We start from the raw sequence: 22,261 nt of genomic DNA, 5'->3' as shown, positions 1-22,261 counted from the left end.
TCTCAATATATACCCTGGCGCTCCTAGGAGCCCAGGTGCCATATCACCTTATTTACCGGAATCATCTCCTATGTTTTCTAAATACACTGACCCAATTTCCCCTTATTTCCCATTACCTTTCACCCATATGCCCATTTATGGATTTTCCTTCCCTTATTTTTCATGACCTCAGACTAAACACCTGGGCCTTCTTCAGTCTGCACAACAAGTTTATGAGCACCACATGCCCATTTATGGATTTTCCTCCCCTTATTTTTCAGGGCCTAGGTCTGTGGACCACTGTTTTTTTTTCATTCTACATAACATGTTATTGCTATGGACCAAGGTCTGAGAACCATGGTGTTCTTCATTTTCCATAACAATTTATGAGCTAAGGTCTGGGAACAATGGTCTTTTCCCTTCTACATGACAAGTTGTTATTACAAATGTGCTTTATACTTGGGCCTAAATGGGCATAATACTTTACTTTGGTTATAGTATTGTAAGGAATAATATTTTTATTATTTCTACTAAAATTTTTTTCCAACACAGTCACCTGATAAACTTCTGTGGGGTCTGATGGCGATATAATCATGGATGACTGGGAGATTATTGGTAAATCTTTCTGCAGTAACAGACGTAAATGTACATTTAAAATGGTGACATGGCAAATTGCAATTATCTTGTCCAAGTATGACCTCCATTATGAGTTGGTCCTATTACATTCTGCTTAGCCCTTGCTGTATCTAAGATGGAAACAACTGCTGTTTTTAGAGGATCTTCTAACATCAAAATGAATATTAAAGTCACCAACAATTAATGCTTTGTCTAAAGAAACAACTAGGTTTGAAATTAAATCTGCAAATTCACAGTGGAATTCAGAATATGGTCCAAGAGTTCTCTAAATAATAATTATAGGAATTGACTCAGACTTATTTTTGAGGCTACTTCAAATGAGTTGAACATATGTCTATAATTCTTGCTTAAAGCCTAGCTTATCTTCATGGATAACTGCGTCACCTCCTCCACCTGCCTGTTAGGTGTGGCTGATGTATATTTCTATAACCAGGTGGACAAGCTTCGTTTAATGCGACAAACTCGTTTGGTTTAACCCGTTTCTGTTAAACAATCACTAGTAAGCTGACTAAATGAAATTAGGTGTATATAGATTTTTGTTTAGCTCGGGAAATAGATACGGCCACTATAGTCGTGGCCTAATGGTTAGAAAGTCTGACTTGTAACCCGAAGGTTGTGGGTTCGAGTCTTGGGCCGGCTACGACTGAGGCCCTTGAGCAAGGCACCAAATCCCCCCAACTGCTCCCCGGGCGCAGCAGCATAATGGATGCCCACTGCTCCGGGTGTGTGTTCACAGTGTGTGTGTTCACTGCTGTGTGTGTGCACTTTGGATGGGTTAAATTCAGACAACAAATTCTGAGTATGGGTCACCAAACTTATCTGTATGTCACTTCACTACTACTTGTTCCTGGGTGATGACTCAATGCAGCTAGCAGACGGTTGGATTCGCGTGTTTGTCTGCCACAGATTAACTAGGCTTGTTCTTAAACTATGTGCTATGTTGCAAGAAATGGGAGCAGCACCTTCCTGGAATGGACACTGTCCCCTTCTGACAGGCCAACCTTGCCCTCAGAAGCGCTCAAATGATCTATGAAGCCCACATTGTTTTCAGAGCAGCAACTGGACATCCAGCAATTCAGCGACCATAACCTGCTGTAAGCTACATCTCCATGGTGCAATGGGATGTGGCCAGAGCATACTAGAGCATCGGACATCGCCTTCTCTAATGTTAATACTCATATTTTCTAATAGCGAAACACATTTTAAAAATGCTTAAAGTTATAAAAATTTGCTTCAAACTTACATTTCCTGGGGCTTTAAAGGAGTTAAAACTACAGTGTGGCGGTGCAACAATAAGATTCACAGTTGAAGTTGTGGCATCAAATAAATAAAAATATATGATGCTTTCCAGTGTCAAAACCTTAATTTATTATTGATGAACATAATACAAGTTAAGAGTTTCAGATAGATAGATAGATAGATAGATAGATAGATAGATAGATAGATAGATAGATAGATAGATAGATAGATTAAAGGAATCAGGCAAATTTAAAAAGGATTAATATACAGTGCAATGATACAATCATGCAAATTAGCTCAGAATCTAATCAGGTGATTGGATATTTTTAAAGAATAAAGATAATCCAACATTTTCACCACCAAAAAAAAACAAAATACACAAGTAAAGTAACTGTAATCTCGGATGTCCCGATCCGATCACGTGATCGGAAATCGGGCCCAATCACATGGTTTCAGACTCGATCGGAATCGGATGTTACCTCCCGATCAGGACTCGGATATATATGTAAATATTCTCATTATTTTTAACACATCTATAGTTATGCGGTGGCACAGATTTAGACCCTTTGACTCCACACAGAAACAACAGCGCGTGCGGTTTGACATCACTTTGTTGCTATTGGTTAAAAATAGATCACGTCCTTAATGAGAACAGAAACAGGCTCAAACATGACAAGGTAGAGATGTTAGTTTTCAATAAGAAAAACATACATTTCCTTCTGGATTTCCTTCTGGTATCATGTCTGCCGGGTATTTTAAGTTGAGGTGCTATTTGTTTTTATATTAGACTTTTTTATATTTATTGTTGCACTAAAGTCCAAAAGTAAAGAATTTATGTTATTTATTACCTGATTGTTTAAGTGCTTTGTTTGTTAACAAATGTTGTTGAATGTTAAAATAAGGTGAATTAAATAAAAAATAAGGAGCATCCTGGATCTGTTTATTCGCTCTTCTTTATTCTTTTTTAATGTATTATAGAAGTATCGGATCGGGACCCGGTATCGGCAGATACTCAAAATCAAGTGACTCGGACTCGGACTCGAGGGCAAAAAAAACCAAAAACGATCAGGACATCCCTAATTAAAATGTAATCTCTTTTAAAGACAATTTACTGGTTCTACATGTAACAAATATGTCATCACATATTGGTTTTGGTGAAGAAGAAGAAATAATAGAAATAATATCTGAACAAAATAGTAGAGATTCAGTGCCACATGCTTGGAGCATTAATCATGATCCATTAATCTATCCACATACAATAGTGTAAGTGACTGAAGTATAGTCACACAACACATCATCATTAATGATTGTAGCTGCATCTTTATTGGCATTGCTGTAAAAAAAATCACTGTTGTGTGAATCAGACTTTCAGCATATTTCATTTCTTCATAGTTACACTGTTTGAAAACACTGAAAACAAAGGGAAATAGAATTTATATTTATATACACACACTCACATTTTCTTATTTCTAATGAGCAACTGAACACACACTGATGAAAAAATTTACCTCTGGTCATTTCCTCAGTCTTGGTCACAATGCTTGCCAACAGAAACTGCTGCTGCTGCAAAAATGTAGTCAAATAGTACAATAGTACTTGGTCTTGTTTATTTTTTTTTTATTTTAGATTTTATCATGACTTAACATTTCATCATGATATAAAGGTTGAGAATATTTGCTGAATAATAATTTATTGTGAACTTGGACAAATATTCACAAATCATCACTGTAGTACCCAATGATGAACCTCAACATGTTTAACATTTAACATGTTGTGTGTGTGTGTGTGTGTGTGTGTGTGTGTGTGTGTGTGTGTGTGTGTGTGTGTGTGTGTGTGTACCTTGCATACTGCAATTCTTTTGTAAAACAACCGTGATTATGGTTCCAATCAGAAGCAGCAGCAGAATTACAGACACAGTGATAACAGTGGAAGTTGGAAATCCTGGAAGAGAAACAAACGGACAGTCAGTTTATCAGGTTGGATCAGATTCATCAAGTATTGATAGTTAGACTATGTGTCTCTGAGCAGAATCACCTGCTGGAGGAGAAGCTGGAGTAGTCCAGGATTTGTTTTTATCTGTGAGACAAAGAAGTGGGGATGATGATGATAAAGGCATGTTGGCTTTGAGGTTGAAACTGGGATATATGGATCTAATTCAGTTAGATAATGAATGATATTAATTGAGTAAATCTAGTGTATGACTGACAGCAATACAGATACAACACAACTACATTATTACACTGTATGTGTGGAACTTCAGAAATACTGACTGCTGTTAGCTGACAAAATCAGCAGTTAGAGGTTGATGTGAGCAATTGCTCTGTTCTTTTTAATACATCTAAGTAACAGGAAATGTAGTGAAGCAAAAACACACATGCACAGGAAGAACTAGTTTGAACCTAATAAAAATCTGCTCATCACATCTGTTGGTCTAAAAACAGAAGTCTAAAGGTTATAGGATAATATCAAGTAGGTCACTTCAGTTCATTGTGATAAAAAGCTTGTTTCTAAAAAAATAACTGCTATATTTTTTACGGTATTTGAATTTTCTATTCAGAACTGCTAATAATATCACCACAGATTAGTCTTAGTTAAAAACAAAGCATCTGTTATATCAGAAAAGTTAACACAGTGTGTCTACACTTCTCTACAAACTCACCAGTGACTGTCAGGTTGATCTGTGTAAAAAAAACCTTGTATCCATGATCTGATGTCCAGGCTTTTTCAGCTCCACACCAGTATTCAGAGTCCTGCTTAGTTATATTTCTAATACTCACATTGAAGATTTGTTTTTCTCTGTCATCATACAGGGAGAATTTCCCAAAAGTTACATTTGTTCTATTATCTTTAACAGAGTCCTTATAAAAACAAGCAAAATCTTGCGTCCTCCTGCAGAGAAACTTGGGGTCACTCCTGAGGGATTGTGGGTATTTACATCTGACAGTTAAATGTCCTCCTATATGGACAGTCTCACTGATGGACTTCTCATAGGACAGATCTGCAAACCAAACAGATCAGTTTACATGTGTATTTGTGTCCTAGCTACAGTAAACAACTCATACACAGTTCTACAGTATATTTGCATAGAAATATGACGACATGTTTCTTCTGCTTAAAACACATAATTAATGCTCCTCACCTTCTGTTACATTAAGTGTCACTACAGTGTAGACTGCCAGTTTATCAGACAGAACAACACCACATGCGTATGTTCCTGTGTCCTCTATATTAAGCTCTGTGATAAACACACTGAAGAATCCTGCACTTCTGTTGTCATGAATTGAGAATCTGCCATTATGTGACCATTCACTGTTCAGTTTTGTTTGTTTTTGATTAAAACACCACTGATGTGTTCCGATCTTACAGAATGATTTTGATTTGTCTTTATATTCATCCTCATATCTGCATTTGATGTTAATTCTTGCCCCTGCATATGCAGTCACTTCTCTAGAGACCAAGGACCCTGTTAGGAGCAAGTTCTAAATCAAATCACGGTCAACTCAATTAATTACTAACTACTGTATGTGTATGATGATCAATTAAGTCATATATGCAGTCCTTTTGCTCTGATGATCAATTAAAGGTTATTTGTTATTAGTTTTCAAACAAAGCAGACAAGATTTAAAAATATATTTAAAAAAAAAACATTGTGGGAATTTAAACGAATTTTTTTTTTTTAAGTTTACAAGGGAAAAATAGACAAGTAATTATTCTTGGGACTGAAAATTCTCTTTAAATTAAAACAAAGTAGAGTTACTTATTTTTCATATCTCTTAATGACACTAAAAACAGAAAGATAAACAGAAGACAGTGGTGGGAGACTCACCTTCCTTTACCTTCAGTTCCACCGATGTGTAAATGTCTTCCACTAAAGTTATATCAACTCCACAGTGGTACGTCCCAGTGTCCTGTACAGTGAGCTCTCTGATCATCACCCAGAACTCTGATGAATTGGTGTCATCAAACAGTGAGAATCTTCCTGAATTTACCCACTGGTTTTTATCTCCTGTCTTTATTTGGTCAGAACAGACTGCCCATGAACCATTACAGAAATATTTTTTGCTATATCTGTATGCTGTATCATACTTGCACTTGATAAGGATTCCTCCTCCTGAATATCCTGTTACTTCATTTGAGGCTCCTCCATCTAACAAAACACCAAAAATCCATCTGAGCAAAACCTTCCTTCATGTAACACTGCTGATGATAGTGAGGATTATTTTGAAGTGCATTTCTTTACCTGAGATCAGACAGAGGGTGAAGATGAGGAGAATCTTCATCCTGAGTTCACCCTCACAGATCTCTACACCAACTCTGCTTCAAAAAGATATTAAAGCTCCTGTTCTGTTACACACTGTTACTGTCTCTGTCCTGCTCTATGAATGTGTTGTGTCTTCATCTGTGTCTTACCCATAAAGTGATGCTGCACCCACTTCCCCTTCTATCTGTGTGAGAAAGAGCTGAACAGGAAGTGTGTCTGAAATATTTGTGCACTTCATAAGCACTTTACAAATGCTTTCAAATTTCAAACACAAAAGGAGCTTCTGGTCAGTTACAGTGTGTAATCAATCTAATTTCTGTTGCTGCTTTGGGAAAACACTTCCACTTAATCCCATATCCCTGTTTAATTACCAGCTTGGTAGATGTTTAGATCTCATTTATTCAACCTCTGTTTTTGATCCCTGACTCCCATGTTTTTGCCTGTGCTTGTTTATATCTGTTTTCTGATCATCCAACCTCGGCTTCTTAATTGGATTATTGTTGATGTTTTTCATTGTTTGACACCGCGTTTACTAAAGACTGCTCCATCTGCGCTTGCATCCTCCTCCATGTCTCACTTTTTGACAGAGATCTTAACAACTCTGCTCTGTGGCAGCCACAATGTACTGTATCCATGGATCCAGGATCAACGTTTCAGACTGCATCAGCTCCACACCATATTCAACAGAGTCAATAAGCTGTGAGCAGCACTGTGTCTGAATTGTAGACGTTTCTGGTGAAACTTTGGACGAACACCTTCAGATATCAAAATATTTAGAATTTCTGAGATCAGCTTCCTGCATGCAAATCTTTCTACTGTCTGTTTTTGAATGCTGGGTGTAACACTATTTGTATCTCTACAAAACAGTATTATGTGTCATTCTGAAAAGGGTGTATTGCTAAAGGCTATAAATTGTAATATTACCAAATATTGTTTATTCTGAAGAGTTTGTTATCTCAGTGGTGTATTTTCCATATATCCAAGCTGTTCTTAAAACAAATTTCTAGTCCAGACATAAATGAATTTCCCTCATAATGTTATACTGTATCATGACCAAGGAAAAAGCTTGTCCATGAAGAATAACTGTTTCTCCCTAACTTTATATCAACACCACAGTGGAACGTCCCATTGTCCTGTACTGTCAGCTCTCTGATCATCACCAAGAATGCTGCTGATTAGGTGTCATCAAGCAGTGAGAATTTTCCAGAATTTACCCACTGTTTTTAATATTTTGGAGATCTGTCTACAGATCACACACGTCATATTGTCTATTAGAAGCTGTCGGAACTCAGAGCCCGCCTCCGAGTGGACACATCGCAGGGTGAATCGCACTTTTAGCCAAATATTGAATATTGAATACTATTTAAATTAACTATATTTACTATAAAATTAACTATTTACATTAACTATTAAACAATTTATCTAAACTAAACTTTACTGTTGCACTATAATTGATACAAATTAAACAATGAGAAGACTTTCCAAACCTGGATGAGAATGAGCAAACTTCTTTATTGCCGCCAATCAGCCAACAATTCCATTGAGCTCAAGGAAAAATTGATGAAGGAAAAGTCAAAAGTAATCAAACAAAAACCCAAAAGAACCCATGCCACCCAAAAAAAGTTCAAACACAAAAAAGCAAGCAAGCAAGAGCAAGAGCCCCCTCCAAAGGAATCTCCTCAATATATACCCTGGCACCTCTAGGTGCGTCTATACCTTCTTACGTCAATCCATCTGACCTGTCTGGGTTTTTTCCCTGACTCTAGAGAATCGCCCCATGACCCCCCTCATTTCCCCGAAAACAAGTCTGCCTTTTACTGAAAATCAAGTCTGGCCTTTTGTTTTTTTCTTCTGCTTACTTCTGCCTTATTATTAAAAAACATGCTGCGTTGTCAAAACTGTTGTTAAAAATGTGCTCTAGAGAACTTCTTGTACTCTTCCCTGTCACGTATCATGATAACCATGTGCATTTTATAATATTGTTTTGCATATATGTGGAGGTCTGTTTATGCTGACCCCTTAAGTTTGCTAGATCTCAGTCTGTCTTGTTTGTCCAGACTGGGCCTGCACATGCATTTTTATTTTTAAGCCTTAGTTCCTCTGTTCTCTCTTAAAGGACAGGTTCCCTTTTTCTTGTTTTTCTCAGATTCTCAGAGTTCTGAGTACTGAGTTTTATAACTTCAATAAACCCAATAAACCACCTTATCTCTGTTAACACTTGTCTCAAGGTGTCTAACATTATATATATATTATATTATATTATAATCATATAACTCATATAGCTCAATACTATTACAACATCTGGCCTACCCCCATATGTCCTATGACATCAATTGTAATAGTTCATATAATAAGAGCACATATCAAGATTTTTCCCAACAAAGCTCCAAATTGCTCAGCATTTGCTGTCTTTATTTCACTGGACTGAATCTGAGCCTGTGTTAAACTCCTGAGAAACACTGAGGAATTATCATGACAATAGTTTGTTTAAGTTTCCTCAGCCAGTGCTTTTACTGGAATGAGGAAAATAGTCGCTATTCCACTATCAGAGTATGGGGCGAAGACTAATTTAATCAATCTCAGATTAGCATATTTACTCACTTTGAGGATTGTCAATTGTTACCAAAACATTAAATATGAAACAACTAACACTCAGTTTCACTTAACACAATTGTTGCATGCTAATGAATATTTTTTACACCATCATCTCTAGAAGAGGCCATGCAGACTAATTTGATGCAGGGTGCGGTGTATGGTTTGAGCATCGACAGGCTGACCCTCCACCCCTTCAACCTCTGCAACAATATTGGCAGCATTCATACGTCTATTTCCCAATCACAATCTCTGGATATAACGCTGACCACGTGCATTCAACTTCTTTGGTTGACCATGGCAAGGCCTGTTCTCAGTGGAAACTGTCCTGTTAAACCGCTGTATGGTCTTGGCCACCGTGCTGCAGCTTAGTTTTATGGTCTTAGTTTTAAGCCAGATCTTCAGCAGACTTCTTAGATGAATCCTGAGCAGCACCACCTGGGGTATCAGAGATCTGTGGGTAACTGAGCTGTGGAGTAGAAGTCCTGATCAAGAAGGATTGTGGGTAGTTGAGCAATAGAGTAAATTTTGGAATCATAGGAGCTTGTGAGTAACATTGTGTCCGAATAAACGGTTTGGGAAGGCTCAGAGGGGATTGTGGGTAATTGAGCAGAAGCATAGACTGGGAAAATTGCAGTCAGAAGTTATTATTACTGTTGATGTTCTTAGTTTAAGATTTATTGTTATTGTTTATATTATTTATAAATCTATAATAATCTAATATACTACTAACATAATTAATCTATATTCCCTTCAGTGTTCATATTTGGCTTGATTTTATTTTTCCCGTCAAATTTTTTCAGACTCACACTTTTTACAATTGAATTTAAATACAAATGTGTTCCAAACATTTACTGAGAAAATTGTATTTGTATATATATATATATATATATATATATATATATATATATATATATATATATATATATATATATATATGACTGGCCGAGGCATAAAATAAATCATATGAAACCTGTTAAATATTTGATCATATTTTAGTGTACCTGTCAGGATGGGCCAGAAGGGAGGACTCAAATGCAGGATGCCTTTGTAAATAATAAACGTGTTTAATGAGCTTGAAAAAAATTAGGCAAGGCAGGCAAAAACATAGAGTGAAAAATAGTCCAATAATCCGGTACATAAGAACACAGCACAATGCAGGGCAGGCAAAACACAGAGTGAAAAACAGTTCAATAACGAGGTACACAGGCAGGCAGGGTAATACAGGGCAGGCAAAAACACAGAAACCATGTCTCATGACATCCCTCCTGGCTGGTTAGGATGGTCACGATGGAACTGGGTGATGAGGAGACAGGCTTGAACTAGTTTCAGTCTGGAGACATGGAATACATGGAAAATACGTAGGTCTCTGGGGAACTTGAGTCAGATCACCACAGGATTGAGCCCCTCTGAGATGGGAAAAGGCCCAACAAAGTGTGGGGCAAGTTTCCTGCAGGCCACCTTAAACGGCAGGTCTCTGGTGGATAGCCAGACCCTCTGACCGACATAATACAGGGGTGTCGGACGGCGCTTGTTATTGAACCACCAGGCATAGAAGCATTTTAGAAACACTGAGTGGGACCACACAAGCCTTTTTCCAGACTCGTCAGCAACTCTTGACCAGGGCAAGGGCTGAAGGAAACGAGGCCTCCATTTTCTGGTTGCAGAACAGTTGAGGTTGGTATCCATATGTGGCTGAAAGAGGGAGAGACCCATGCCAGGGAGGCAGGGAGTTGTGGGCATATTCTGCCCAAACAAGGTTAAAGGTGCAGGGCGTAGGTTATTTGGAACACAGGATGCAAAGTCCTTTTTCTAGTTCCTGGTTTAGCCGCTCGGTTTGTCAATTAGACTGAGGATGAAACCCAGAGGACAGGCTGATAGTGGCCCACAGGAGCTGGCAAAACTCTCTCCAGAAGTTAGAGGTGAACTGAGGACCACAATCGGATACAATGTTGCGTGGGTGGCCATGCAAGCGAAAGACATGCTGGAGCATGAGCAGGGCCGTTTCCTTAGCTGACGGAAGTTTGGCCAAGGCAATGAAATGGGCCATCTTAGAGAATCGATCTACAATGGAGAAGATGGTGGTGAGCCCAGCTGATGGGGGTAAGCCAGTAACAAGGGCTGCCTGGGAACAGACAGAGGATGGAGCAACCCGGCTCGAGTAGCCCGGGGTGTCTTATGCTGAGCGCAGACAGGACATGTCACCACAAACTACTGGACATCCTATCTTAGGCCACCAGAAGTGCTGCTGGAGGACTGACAAATTGTGAGCAGAGCTAGGGTAACAGAACAGGTGAGAGCTGTGGCACCAATAGAGAACTTGGGAGCAAGTCTGAGGTGACTCGGTTAGCAGTGGCAAGGAAAAACTCCCTAGAATGAAGGAAGAAACCTTGAGAGGAACCAGACTAAAGGGGAACCCATCCTCATATGGGTGAGAGTGGAGGGTGTGATTATAAATATACAAGAATGGAGTCTTTGGTAGATTGCTGAGACAGAACGGCCCCCACACCAACATCAGATGCAGCCACCTCCACAATAAACTGCTGGTCTGGGTCAGGGAGAGTCAGGATGCGAGTTGTCATGAAGAGGCACTTGAGTCTGGTGAAAGCTTCAGGATTCCAGCTGAAGGCTTGGAGTGTGCAGGTTAGCCAGTGTAGGGGTCACTGACAGTGCTGATGAGCTATGCTACCAGATTACAATCTGCATGCTACCAGGTGAGAGAATGAAGCACAAGGTGGTGGTGCTGCTGGTGAGGAATTCACATTTTCAGCTTTCACAGACAGATGATTCTCAAGGAGGTGTTGGAGCATGACTCGAACATGGTGTCTGTGTTCCTCCAGGAAGCGGAAAAAGATCAGAATATCTTAAAGTAAACAAAGACAAACTTTAAGGTCACATAGGACATCATTAACCAAGTCGTGGAAGACCGCTGGCGTATTGGTCAGGCCAAACGGCTGTGTAGCAAATTATTGGACATTATTGAAAATGCCGCCACCATGGTTTTCTTTTTCCCATAAAGAAAAACCCTGCCCCCACTAGAGATGAAGAGTGACGGATTATGCCAACCTTGAAAGAATCCTGGATGTACTGCACATGGACTCTCTCTTGGGTTTGGTCAGATGCAAAAGATGGCCAGTAGCTCCAGGCAGGAAGTTAATGGCACAGTCATAGGGCTGATGAGGAGGAACAGGGGGAGGCTATGGTCTTGAAGACAACTCCCTGGTCATGGTTGTCCAGAGGCACAGAACTGAGATCCGAGGAAGGTTCCTCAGTCAAGTCGAGGCAGTGAATGTGGCAGTGGGTTCCCCAGTCCATGATGTGGTCCAGTCTGGTTGGGGATTGTGTTTCTGAAGCCAGGGGAATCTGCACCAAAGTCTTTAATAAGCTTAAAGATAATCACGTAAGGCAGGCAAAACCACAGAGTGAAAAACAGTCCAATAATTTGCTACACAGGCAGGCAGGTTAATACAGGGCAGCCAAAAACACAGAATCCAGAAACAAACAGAGTCAAACCATGATGAAAAGACATATGTTTTTTGCCTGGTTCCCATAGACAGGTGATAAGTAATTAAAACAAGGACCTATGTTTTGTTGTTGTTTTTTTTTTTTTAAATGGGGTTTTATGACCCTCAGAGGAAGCAGTGTTGTAAAACAAGGAAATATGTTTTTTGCCTGGTTCCCATAGACAGGTGATAAGTAATTAAAACAAGGACCTATGTTTTGGTGTGTTTTTTTTTTAAATGGGTTTTATGACCCCTCAGAGGAATCAGTGTTGTAAAACAAGGACACCCCCTCAGAGGAAGCAGTATTGTAAAACAAGGACCTATGTTTTGTTGTTGTTTTTTTTTTAAATGGGGATTTATGACCCCTCAGAGGAAAGTAGTGTTGTTAAACAAGTCCATATGTTTGATTGACTAGATAGAGATAGGTACTTAAAACTCGTGTTTGATCCGGGGGTGTTTTGCGATAGGTTACCCCTCCCCTCAGACCGGATGGTTTTCAAATCAAGATTATGACACCTCCGTTGTGTTAGGAGCGTCTCTCAGTCTGATCGTTAGTCAATGGGGGTGCTATCTATAACGTCACACACGCGCATCCTGACCAAACGCGCGTGAGAAGAAAGACGCGCACACGCGCACCCTGAGGGGAAACGTGCACACGCGCAAATGCGCGTGAGAAAAATAAAAGAAGCAACCCCCCCCTTCCAATTTACTCTTCAAATACCATATCGCCCCCTCCGCGTATAACATGTGTGATTCATTGAACATAGCTATGGCTGTTTGTCCCGATGCACCAAAGAAAATGCGAAAACATACCGAGTCAAGTTTTGCAGAGATTTTAGAGCGTGAATGTAGTGAGTATTGGGCGATGTCAAACGGATGTACAGCTGGCTTTCACTTTAATGCTGAATCAAACAACGTAACGATTTTCAAGCTGTCTGTACCTGATCACAAACACTGGAGCAAAGCTACCGAGGCCGTAACTTTTGATCGGAGTGAATGGAGCACATTTCATAAATGGTGTAAGGATTTTGACTACATTGTTCAAGAGGATTTTCCACCAGAGGTCTACGAGCATAAATGGTGGAGCGACTGTTTAACTCAACACCAAATATACTGCATTGAAGCAAGAAATCTTTCAAAGGATGAGCTATCACTGTATGTATCAACAATGATTTTCGGTGACGTAGTATACGTAAAATACGTAGTGAGGTTTGATCCAATCAGCTGGCACGACCTACTACGCTACTTTAATCAAATCGATTATTTATTCCAGAAAAAAGCTGAAGTCGATGACGGAGTAAGAGTACAATTAAACTTTGATGAGGAGTGACTCCGCCTTCCACACCCTTCCGCCTTCCCCTCCCTCCACCTTCTTCCGGTACCTGTACCACCCACATCACGCCCCGCTAAAAAAGTGTTTTAAAAACAACTGCATTTGTGTACGATGTATCGGCTGTTTGAACAACGACGAGTGAAAATGACTCAGGAATTCTTACCTTACTTTTACAACTCACTCGCAACCTTGGATAAAGATGATGATGAGACGCGTTCCAGTTCTAAAGACGAAGAAAATACAGGTGAATCACTCAGAAATAGAAATCTGACCTTTCAGCATTTAAATGGTGATGAAACCGACGGCTGTCTTTCCACCGCCGCTTTAGCGGCCATCCGAGGTGTCATGGCTACGCTTTTGGACCGGATTATTTATGAAGATTTGAGAGATAACTGTCATGGATGTGCCATAGATCACCCGAGTCAACTCCAACACGCTTGTTTGTTTAAGCCTGAAGCCTACTATCTGCACATGAATGCCTTCAGATTGCTGAAAAAATTGTTTAAACCTTGGCTGAAATACACTCTGGTAAAGGCTCTGAAATTGTGTGGAATAAAACACACCCCATCCCTGGAAAAAATTCTAGGCATCGCTGAAGCTATCATATGCGACGTTGTGGATTACTGGACCTTTCACTCAGCTCTGGAGCCGCCCGAACCGTCACACACATGGGAGACTTCAAAGAGCGCCATGACTATTCTGTCTCCGAGAAAGATCTGAAGTCTGAGTTCGCCTCTACTCTAATCTTCTTCCTTGTTATAAAGAATGTGTTTATCCACTAGAAAAACTCATGAACATCGTATTATGTATCTTAACCCATATATCTGACGTGTGTGTGTTTTTTTTTTTGTTTGTTTGTTTTCTTTTTTAAAAACTGCTCAGAAAAGAATGTTGATATTACTAAAATATTACACGGTTGATTTTGATGCAGAAAATGTAAACTAATCAAGTATTATGTATCTTAGCCTATGTATCTGATTTGTGTGTGTTTTCTTTTTAAAAAAAAAAATACATGGTTGATATTGATGCAGAAAAAAAAAATTGTAACACTAGTCACGTGATGTCTTTTTAAATAAAATCCTAAAACTATTCGTTGTTTTGATCATTGACATTCTGATACTTCAAAATGAATGAGCGGCTGTTGAAGAAGGTGTATTACACGCCGTCTGACCCCGGCTCGTACGGAGGTTTTGAGAGTTTGCAAAGGGCTATAGTTGAGAAACTCGGTCAAAGAATTAATGATGACGAGATAAAAAACTGGTTACCTGAGCAAGATGCATACACTCTTCATAAACCGGTGTCTACAAAGTTTAAAAGAAACAAGGTTTTTGTGAAAAACATAGATGAACAATGGCAAGCTGATTTAGTCGACATGAGCAATTTGGCGGAAAGTAATGCAAAATTTTTGATAACGTGTATAGATATTTTATCTAAGTACGCTTGGGTGCTCGTGTTACGAAACAAGACCGGCGGTGACGTGACTAAAGCTTTTGATTCCATTCTAAGGGAAGGTAGAGTCCCAAAAAAATTACATACTGATCAAGGGAAAATTTTTTTAACAAAACCTTTCAAAACTTAATGAAAAAATACAACATTATACATTTTGCCACGGGCACCGGTCAGAAAGCTGCAGTATGTGAAAGGTTCAACAAAACACTAAAGACCAAGATGTGGAGATATTTTACAGCGTTTAACACGCGAAAATACACGGACAGGGTGCAGGAAATGGTTCATGCTTATAACCACAACCGTCATTCCAGCATCAAAATGAAACCTGCTGAGGTCACCGAAACCAATTCTTTCACCGAAACCAATTCGATACTTCAATTCTTTTTAAAACTCTTTATGGGTTACAGTCATTAAAACACAAGAAAATAAAATTCAAGTTTAAAACCAGTGACTGTAGCGATTTGGCTCGTGAAGCAAGGTAAATATTTATAAGTAACTATAACGTGTTTTAGTGACTTCTAAATATTTTAACCTAAGTATTTAACCTGAAATTAACGGTACTGGAATTAACGTTACGCTTATTTGGTCTGTTTGTCCGCCGAACAGGCCGTGTACCTTTATTAATTCTATGAAGGCGGTATCTTCCCGGCCAAGAAAGATTCGCTTTCCTTTTACTGTATACCGTAATTTAAATTAAATTAACTCAATAGAGCATGTAGTTCAGACCAGATATTGCAGGTACCTTAATTTTTGAGCGATACTCAGAGACAATCACTTATTTGGCACAAAAATATGGCATTTAATGAATGAGACAAACACAACATAAACTAACTACACAAACAAACAAAAGAAATAGGGAAAACGAAGATTAAAATAAAATAAAACAAAGAAATTAAAATTGGGGAAAGGGAGGAAGAGACTGAAAAGAGAAAATTAGAGAAAGGAAGGAATGGAATGGCAAGCTTAGACTCAAAAATTAATCACACCCTAACTGGGAAATCGTCACAGAAACTTAAATTCACCTTAAGATTCAATGAAAGATTCTTACTTAAAATTACGCATCTAAATTGGTTGGTAAAGGAAACGGTTACTTGCATTGGCTTACTGCACAAGAGTCCGGATGCAACAGAGAAATCTCTGAAAAGTCAGTTAGGGTGGGGTCAGACGTTCTTCCAAGTTCTCCTGAAGATCAGAATAGTTGTCGTTCTTGGAAGTGAAGCTTGCTGGAACTTCTTTGAAGGAAGATGGGGTCGTCTTGAAGCTGTTCCGAAAGTCTGACCACGGATTAGTGGTGTTTGTGACAATTTAAAGGTCGCAAACTCCACCCATCTTTGGGGAGATGACCAATACTTCGGTCAAGGTTTTGGAGGGAAAAAACTCCCTTTGTTTCAGGTGTCTGTGTCTTAGGTTTAGCTATCAAACTTTTAGATGACTTTAAAGTTTGATCCAGGGTGTATTAAGACGGTATGGCACCTTTCGTGCTCACATAAAATACACCAGTGTTTGAAAAACGAGTAACCGATAATTTTGTGGTCATTTGGATACTAAACATGAAGGGTAATGGCGGTATAACGGCAGCGGTACATTACATACACAGATCAGTAATCGAAGGGTGACTGATGTCAATACAATATTGTGTTCTTATAAAGGTAAAGAAACAAAAATGAAACACAGAACAAAAATGCACTTTCCTTAGGGAAGTAAAAAGAAAACGATAGCTTCGTATACATTCTGACATCAGACCTTGAAGGGGCATACGGCATTAGAACAGGTATACATTAACATGCCATGATCAGTAATTAGAGTATAACTGATTTTAAAATACAATGTTGTTTTCTGACACATGAATAAAATACACCCTTGTTAGGAAATTAAGGAGCAAATAATTTTAAGTCAGGCAAGCCTTAAAAGAAGGACACATTACAAAAAGGGTTATAAGAATGAGAACCTTAGAGTACCTTATCTTCGGGTTTTATTAGTAAAAGGAATGTCTCATTGTGTTGTGTGTGTGTGTGTGTGTGTGTGTGTGTGTGTGTGTGTGTTCTGTTTGCGGGCCCCTAATAAGCCGCATGGGGTTATCTGGTCTTTGTGGAGGCTCCAGACATTCTGGAGCCAGGTGTGGGTGTGTGACGCTGTGGAGTGTAGCCCTCAATAAAATCGTAAAACCTGAGTGGTCATCGGTTAATTGAACAGTAGATGTTGAAGTTTGGGGTGCATGGGACATGAAATCTAAAATGACGTGTACCAGATGCTACATGACGTTGTTAGAATAACCCGTTCGAAAGGACAGTTTGAAAAAGGATACGAGCAAAATTTTACAGATGAATATTTTTCAATTTACGAGCGGATCCCTAGAGATCCCCCTGTATATAAATTACGAGACTATGATGGTGAAAAAATTGAGGGAACGTTTTACGAACCTGAGTTACAAAAACTCATAATAGGTAATGACAGATCGTTCAAAATAGAGAAAATCCTGTCTGAAAAGATTCAAAACCGGAAAAAGGTCTGTCTGGTGAAATGGATGGGCTGGCCTAAAAAATTTAATTCCTGGGTTCCTGCTGAAGATGTAGTAAACATTGAACTTTAGTGTTTAAAAAGACTCATTACAATCATACCGATTAACTATAATTGATAACCATGGACGAGTGTGGATTCTATGTGACTCTTCCAAGCAACGCGTCGAAGGACATTTACCCTAATAACAAAATATCTCAATATACAACTAAATTTGCCAAACCAATTGATTTAAGAGGAAATTGGGAAGTTTCGCTTTCAGAAGTTCAATATGTGCACAGTTGGAATACATTGTCAGAGGAAGACTCCGCGTGTTCCGTTGGTTGGAGGGAGGGTAAAGGAGTAAGCAGAGTATTATTTAAGATAAATCATGGATATTATAAAAGTATTGAAGATCTAGTTAAAGAAATCAATGAAGCAATGCAAATATCCAAACTCAGCATTACTATAGTTTATAACCTTGTGAAAAATAAAATACATATGGACACCTCAAAACCGTATTTCTTCAAAACCAGCGGAAAATTAGCATATATGCTCGGCATGACCCCGGATATAGCAATAACGTAGCTCGCCCCAGAAGCACTGCACCCCGCTGATATTCACGCCGGATTTTACACAATGTATGTATATACGGACATTATCGAGTACTAAAGAGTCGGTGACAGCTTTGCCCTGCTACTCAGAGCCGTACATATAACGGGTGAAAACAACCGAGTCATCAGTATTACTTACAATAAGCCACACTACGTGCCGCTCATCAAGAACCACATTACAGATATTTTAATCGAAGTCAAGTCGGATCAGAAAAAACACGTACCTTTTACTTACGGGAAGTTTATAGCTAAACTACACTTCAGACCAGCTAAACATTCCTTCCGTTTGTAAAAAAAAAAAAAAAAAATGATAGAGAGAGGCCGGGTTAACCCGCAAACCTACATAGATTATTACGTCGCTCAAGCCGGAAATGGACTCCCGGGATTTCAAGGAGCCCCCACCATGTATGGTTCGGGGTTAGGAGGATTATTCAGAGGCTTGTTTAGAATGGCAATTCCTTTCCTCAAAAAGGGATTTTCTATAGTCAAACCTCATTTAAAAACGGCAGCAAAAAGTGTTGTTGGCGAAGTTATGAGCAGCATTATCAGTAAAAAACAAAACCGGAATCAGGACGGTTCGGGTCTCACCCCCAGGACAACGACACGTGATTCCTAATAAAAGACGTAGGGTGGCTAAAAACAAGTCCAGTGTTAAAAGGAACAAGACAAGAGTCAACAAGCGTCAACCTGTCTCTCAGAAAAGAAAGCTGTTGAACATTTTCTAAAATCATGGCTCTCTAACACGGACTATCCACGGAGTGCACAAAGTCCGAATTGGATATTTTCACACTACCTTATACACAGACGAGTATCATAAAGTACACCTATATCGAAATACCCCCGCTTTCTGCTCTGACAGACAACGGTCCTCTGGAGTTCTTCGTGGCAGGAAATGGTGAAGATTACCTGGATTTGACATACATTTATGCATGTTGCCTGTAAAATCGTGAACGCTGATGGCACCAATATAGCTGACGACGCAAAGGTGGGGGTTGTTAACTATCCTATAGCCTCTCTTTTTTCACAAGTTGATATACAGTGTAATGCTGGGTGACCGCCTTATTTCTCAATCCAGCAATACATATCCGTACCGAGCAATTTTTGAATGTCTCCTTAACTATGGAAAGGACACCTTGGAAGCACAATTTTGTGCAGGATTATTCTACAAAGACACAGCGAGACATATGGATGCCACCGACCCTGCAGGTCGCAATGAAGGTCTTAAGCAAAGGTCTCAGTTTAGTGCTGAAAGCAAACACTTTTGACCTCATTGGTCACATTCTCTCAGATATATTTTTTCAAGATAAACTTTTACTGAACGGCGTCGATTTGTGGGTTAAAATGGTTCGAATTAAAGATGAATTTTGCTTAATGAAGGAAGGCAACAACAATTTCACTCTGAAAATACTCAATGCATCTCTTTTCGTGAAGAAAGTTTCGGTATCACCGTCAGTGAAACTCAGACATGCGCATGCGTTGCTTTCTGCCACAGCTAAATATCCCTTAGAGAGAGATTCTATGAAAACATTCAGTCTGGCCGCTGGGAGTCGCATTTGTTCGCAAGATAATTTTTTCCTCGGACCTTTGCCTAAAACCATAATATTTGGTATGGTGGATAACAACGCCTTCAGCGGGGCATACAATAAAAACCCTTTTAATTTTAAACACTACGACACAGAGTTTGTAGCTTTGTACGTAGACGGTACTCAATATCCTGCAAAACCATTTCAACCCGATTTCCAATCCGATAATGCGGTTTGTGAATTCTATTCTTTAATTTTAGCATCAGGAAAGCAATTAAAAGATCAGGCATTGGCGATAAACAGAGAAGAGTATTCACGTGGTTATACTTTGTTTGCATTCAATCTGAATCCAGACGACGACTTCGTCAACACCCGTCATTAATAAAATCAGGGAACATGCGAATGGAACTCAGATTTCGACAACCCCTACCGAGAACGGTGAATCTAATAGTCTATGCTAGTTTTGACAGCATTTTAGAAATAAACAACTGAAGAAATGTACTCATAGATTACCAGTAACGTATGGATACCATAGAACTAACTGATGTTATGAGAAGCTGCCGCCGTCTACAAAATATATTCCGAGAGGTTGTGGCTAGCGACGAATTACCTACAATTCCTCTGAGAAATTTCCCAGCCATGTACATTGTGAATACACATCCGAGACACATGCCGGGTGAGCACTGGCTAGCGTTATGTCTTAATAACGAGTTCTCCGGGGAGTTTTTTGACTCCTACGGAAACAGACCGGACTGCGCGCTCTTTCCTGATTCTATTCAATACTTTTTGAGTAAGAACTGCCGTGAAATAAAATATAACCCCGTTCAAGTACAAGATTTTACTTCAGTTTGTTGCGGACAGCATTGTGTATATTTTCTGTGTCACAGAGCTAAAGGTTATAAGTTTGATAGTATTATGTCTATGTATAGCAAGGATTTAAATAGAAATGACAAAGCAGTTGTGTCTTTTGTGAAAAAAATGTATCCTAGAGTAAATAAAAAACACTCGTTTAGTTGTGTGCAATGTGTAAACTCTCTGAAAATGTTTCATTCAAGTCATTTTCAAAAATCATGCCAATCACTACGAATAAGAACAGGGGGTGGGGAATGATAGTCTCTGCTTTTAGTTGGTGAAGGCGTGAGGCTTCGAGTGGGGTGGGGGTCATTAGATCTTTTGATGTCAGATATTTTGCGTCGAACAGCGCCATTAGGTATTGTTGAAACGGGTATATTTAGTCTAGCTATTGTATACAGCAATTCTGTCCAACCTAACGGTCTCCGATCCTCCGAAACCTGATGAGGTGCCGTGAGATTTTTAAGCAGATCCACCATGTGAGATCCTTTGATCGTGTTCCCGTTAAAAATAAATTCACCCTCGTCATTCCACGAAGCAGCATCACCTGATTTTAAAAGTTTTTCCATAATGTACGAGGCATTTCTTTTACACCTCGCTGAAACGTTAGCAAGCACCTCATGTGTGATCTCATCACCGCAGGGTTGTGAAACTTCGGTCGCAGTTGCTTCAGTTTTGCTTTCTGGCATTTTTGGTAGGCTTAGAGTCAGTTGAGCTGATTCCTGATCACCCAGTTTAACCAAGTTTAAAAACTTTTGCAGGACCGATGTGTAGAGTTTTACCTTCTCGTATTCATTCAGGTCCGTCCTTCACAAAATTTGACGCATTGCTTCGTCCAAGTTGTTTTCAACTGTGTTTCTTAAACTCTCTTTTTCTGTTGCGGTATTTCTAAACTTGTCAAGTTGATGTTGAGGGACTAAAAACATTTTCTCAGCTGTCTCCATGTTGACTGTTACGGGATGCTATCAAGCTGCTTATAAACGGGACAGCAACACTGAGTAGTGGTAAAAGAAAACCTCCGGTTTGGTTTATTACTTTCCTTTTCTTTTCTACAGTTGCTCTTTTATCTGTGAAAAGTTTTATCCATTTTTTCTGCTTTTTTAATTGTCTGTACTGCTTCACTGTTAGAGGGATGGTACCTCTGAACACGTTTAAAGCTAATTCACATATGCTAAGAATGAGTTCTGTAGGTGCGTCGCGCAATATAACTTTTCTTTTCCGGGGTGGAGCCTCGTGTAACGCTTTCAACAACGGAAGTGTTTTTTTCAAGCGTATAGACATTGTTTTCAGTAAAACTTTTTCTTCTTCTTCTTCGGAACACACACACTGATTTTTCTTGCGGTAACAAACCTGATCGGAGTCTGAAGTCTTCTGGAGTATTTGATTTTAGGTCAACAAATAAATAACCGTACGGTCTGGTGGTGGTGTCTTGAAAACATTCTAAAAAATATTTCCTGTTACTCGGATACATTTGTTGAGCCAGCACACTGATCTGTAATTTATCTCTAGGGTTTTTAAAAAGAACCATGTAATTGGTGTTCAAATTGATTGTTTAACTAGACTTGCCTTGAAAAAACAAATACTGAACCAGATATATGACACTCAGATTTCTGTGATGCGTGTATTTAGTAAAAGCTTTTTCCACCTCCTCGTTTTTACTCGCAGATTCCATCAAGTCATCTATTATCACCAAATTTGTTTTGCTGGGAGGAAACAGTTCGTCATCACACAAAGAATCAGGGATTCCTTGAATAAAATTGATGTTTATTTTGGTCATCAAATCA

The 22,261-nt window shown here is 39.2% G+C and overlaps 1 protein-coding gene across 3 annotated transcripts; it reads right to left on the bottom strand.

Annotated features, from left to right (window-relative positions):
- Nucleotides 1-1,959: 1,959 nt before the first annotated feature.
- LOC125138437 (polymeric immunoglobulin receptor-like) lies at nt 1,960-7,500 on the bottom strand. 3 transcript variants are annotated; one of them, XM_047813204.1, is made up of 9 exons: nt 6,095-7,500; nt 5,941-6,001; nt 5,681-5,797; nt 4,994-5,317; nt 4,514-4,852; nt 3,889-3,930; nt 3,694-3,795; nt 3,363-3,417; nt 1,960-3,264 (listed from the first exon to the last, which is right to left on the bottom strand). In XM_047813204.1, exons 3-8 carry the CDS (start codon nt 5,784-5,786, stop codon nt 3,377-3,379), a joined length of 954 nt encoding a protein of 317 aa, XP_047669160.1. In that variant the 5' UTR covers nt 5,787-5,797; nt 5,941-6,001; nt 6,095-7,500; the 3' UTR covers nt 1,960-3,264; nt 3,363-3,376. The 3 variants fall into 3 exon arrangements, with proteins under 3 accessions (XP_047669160.1, XP_047669159.1, XP_047669161.1); XM_047813203.1 differs by having other exon boundaries at nt 5,681-6,001; nt 6,095-7,494; XM_047813205.1 differs by lacking the exon at nt 4,994-5,317 and having other exon boundaries at nt 5,681-6,001; nt 6,095-7,479.
- Between the last annotated feature and the right edge of the window lie 14,761 nt (nt 7,501-22,261).

The sequence above is a fragment of the Tachysurus fulvidraco genome, chromosome 5, assembly GCF_022655615.1.
Source record: "Tachysurus fulvidraco isolate hzauxx_2018 chromosome 5, HZAU_PFXX_2.0, whole genome shotgun sequence".
NCBI lineage: Eukaryota > Metazoa > Chordata > Actinopteri > Siluriformes > Bagridae > Tachysurus > Tachysurus fulvidraco.
This window is presented reverse-complemented; position numbering and strand designations above follow the sequence as displayed.

Bases quoted from the DNA above. Each gene is read 5' to 3' on its own strand.
- LOC125138437 (XM_047813203.1), bottom strand. From the start codon at position 6,134: ATGAAGATTCTCCTCATCTTCACCCTCTGTCTGATCTCAG. The intron at 6,002-6,094 runs GTAAAGAAATGC...GTGTTTTGTTAG, and splicing joins CACCCTCTGTCTGATCTCAG to ATGGAGGAGCCTCAAATGAA. The intron at 3,796-3,888 runs GTGATTCTGCTC...TTTCTCTTCCAG, and splicing joins TCCAGCTTCTCCTCCAGCAG to GATTTCCAACTTCCACTGTT.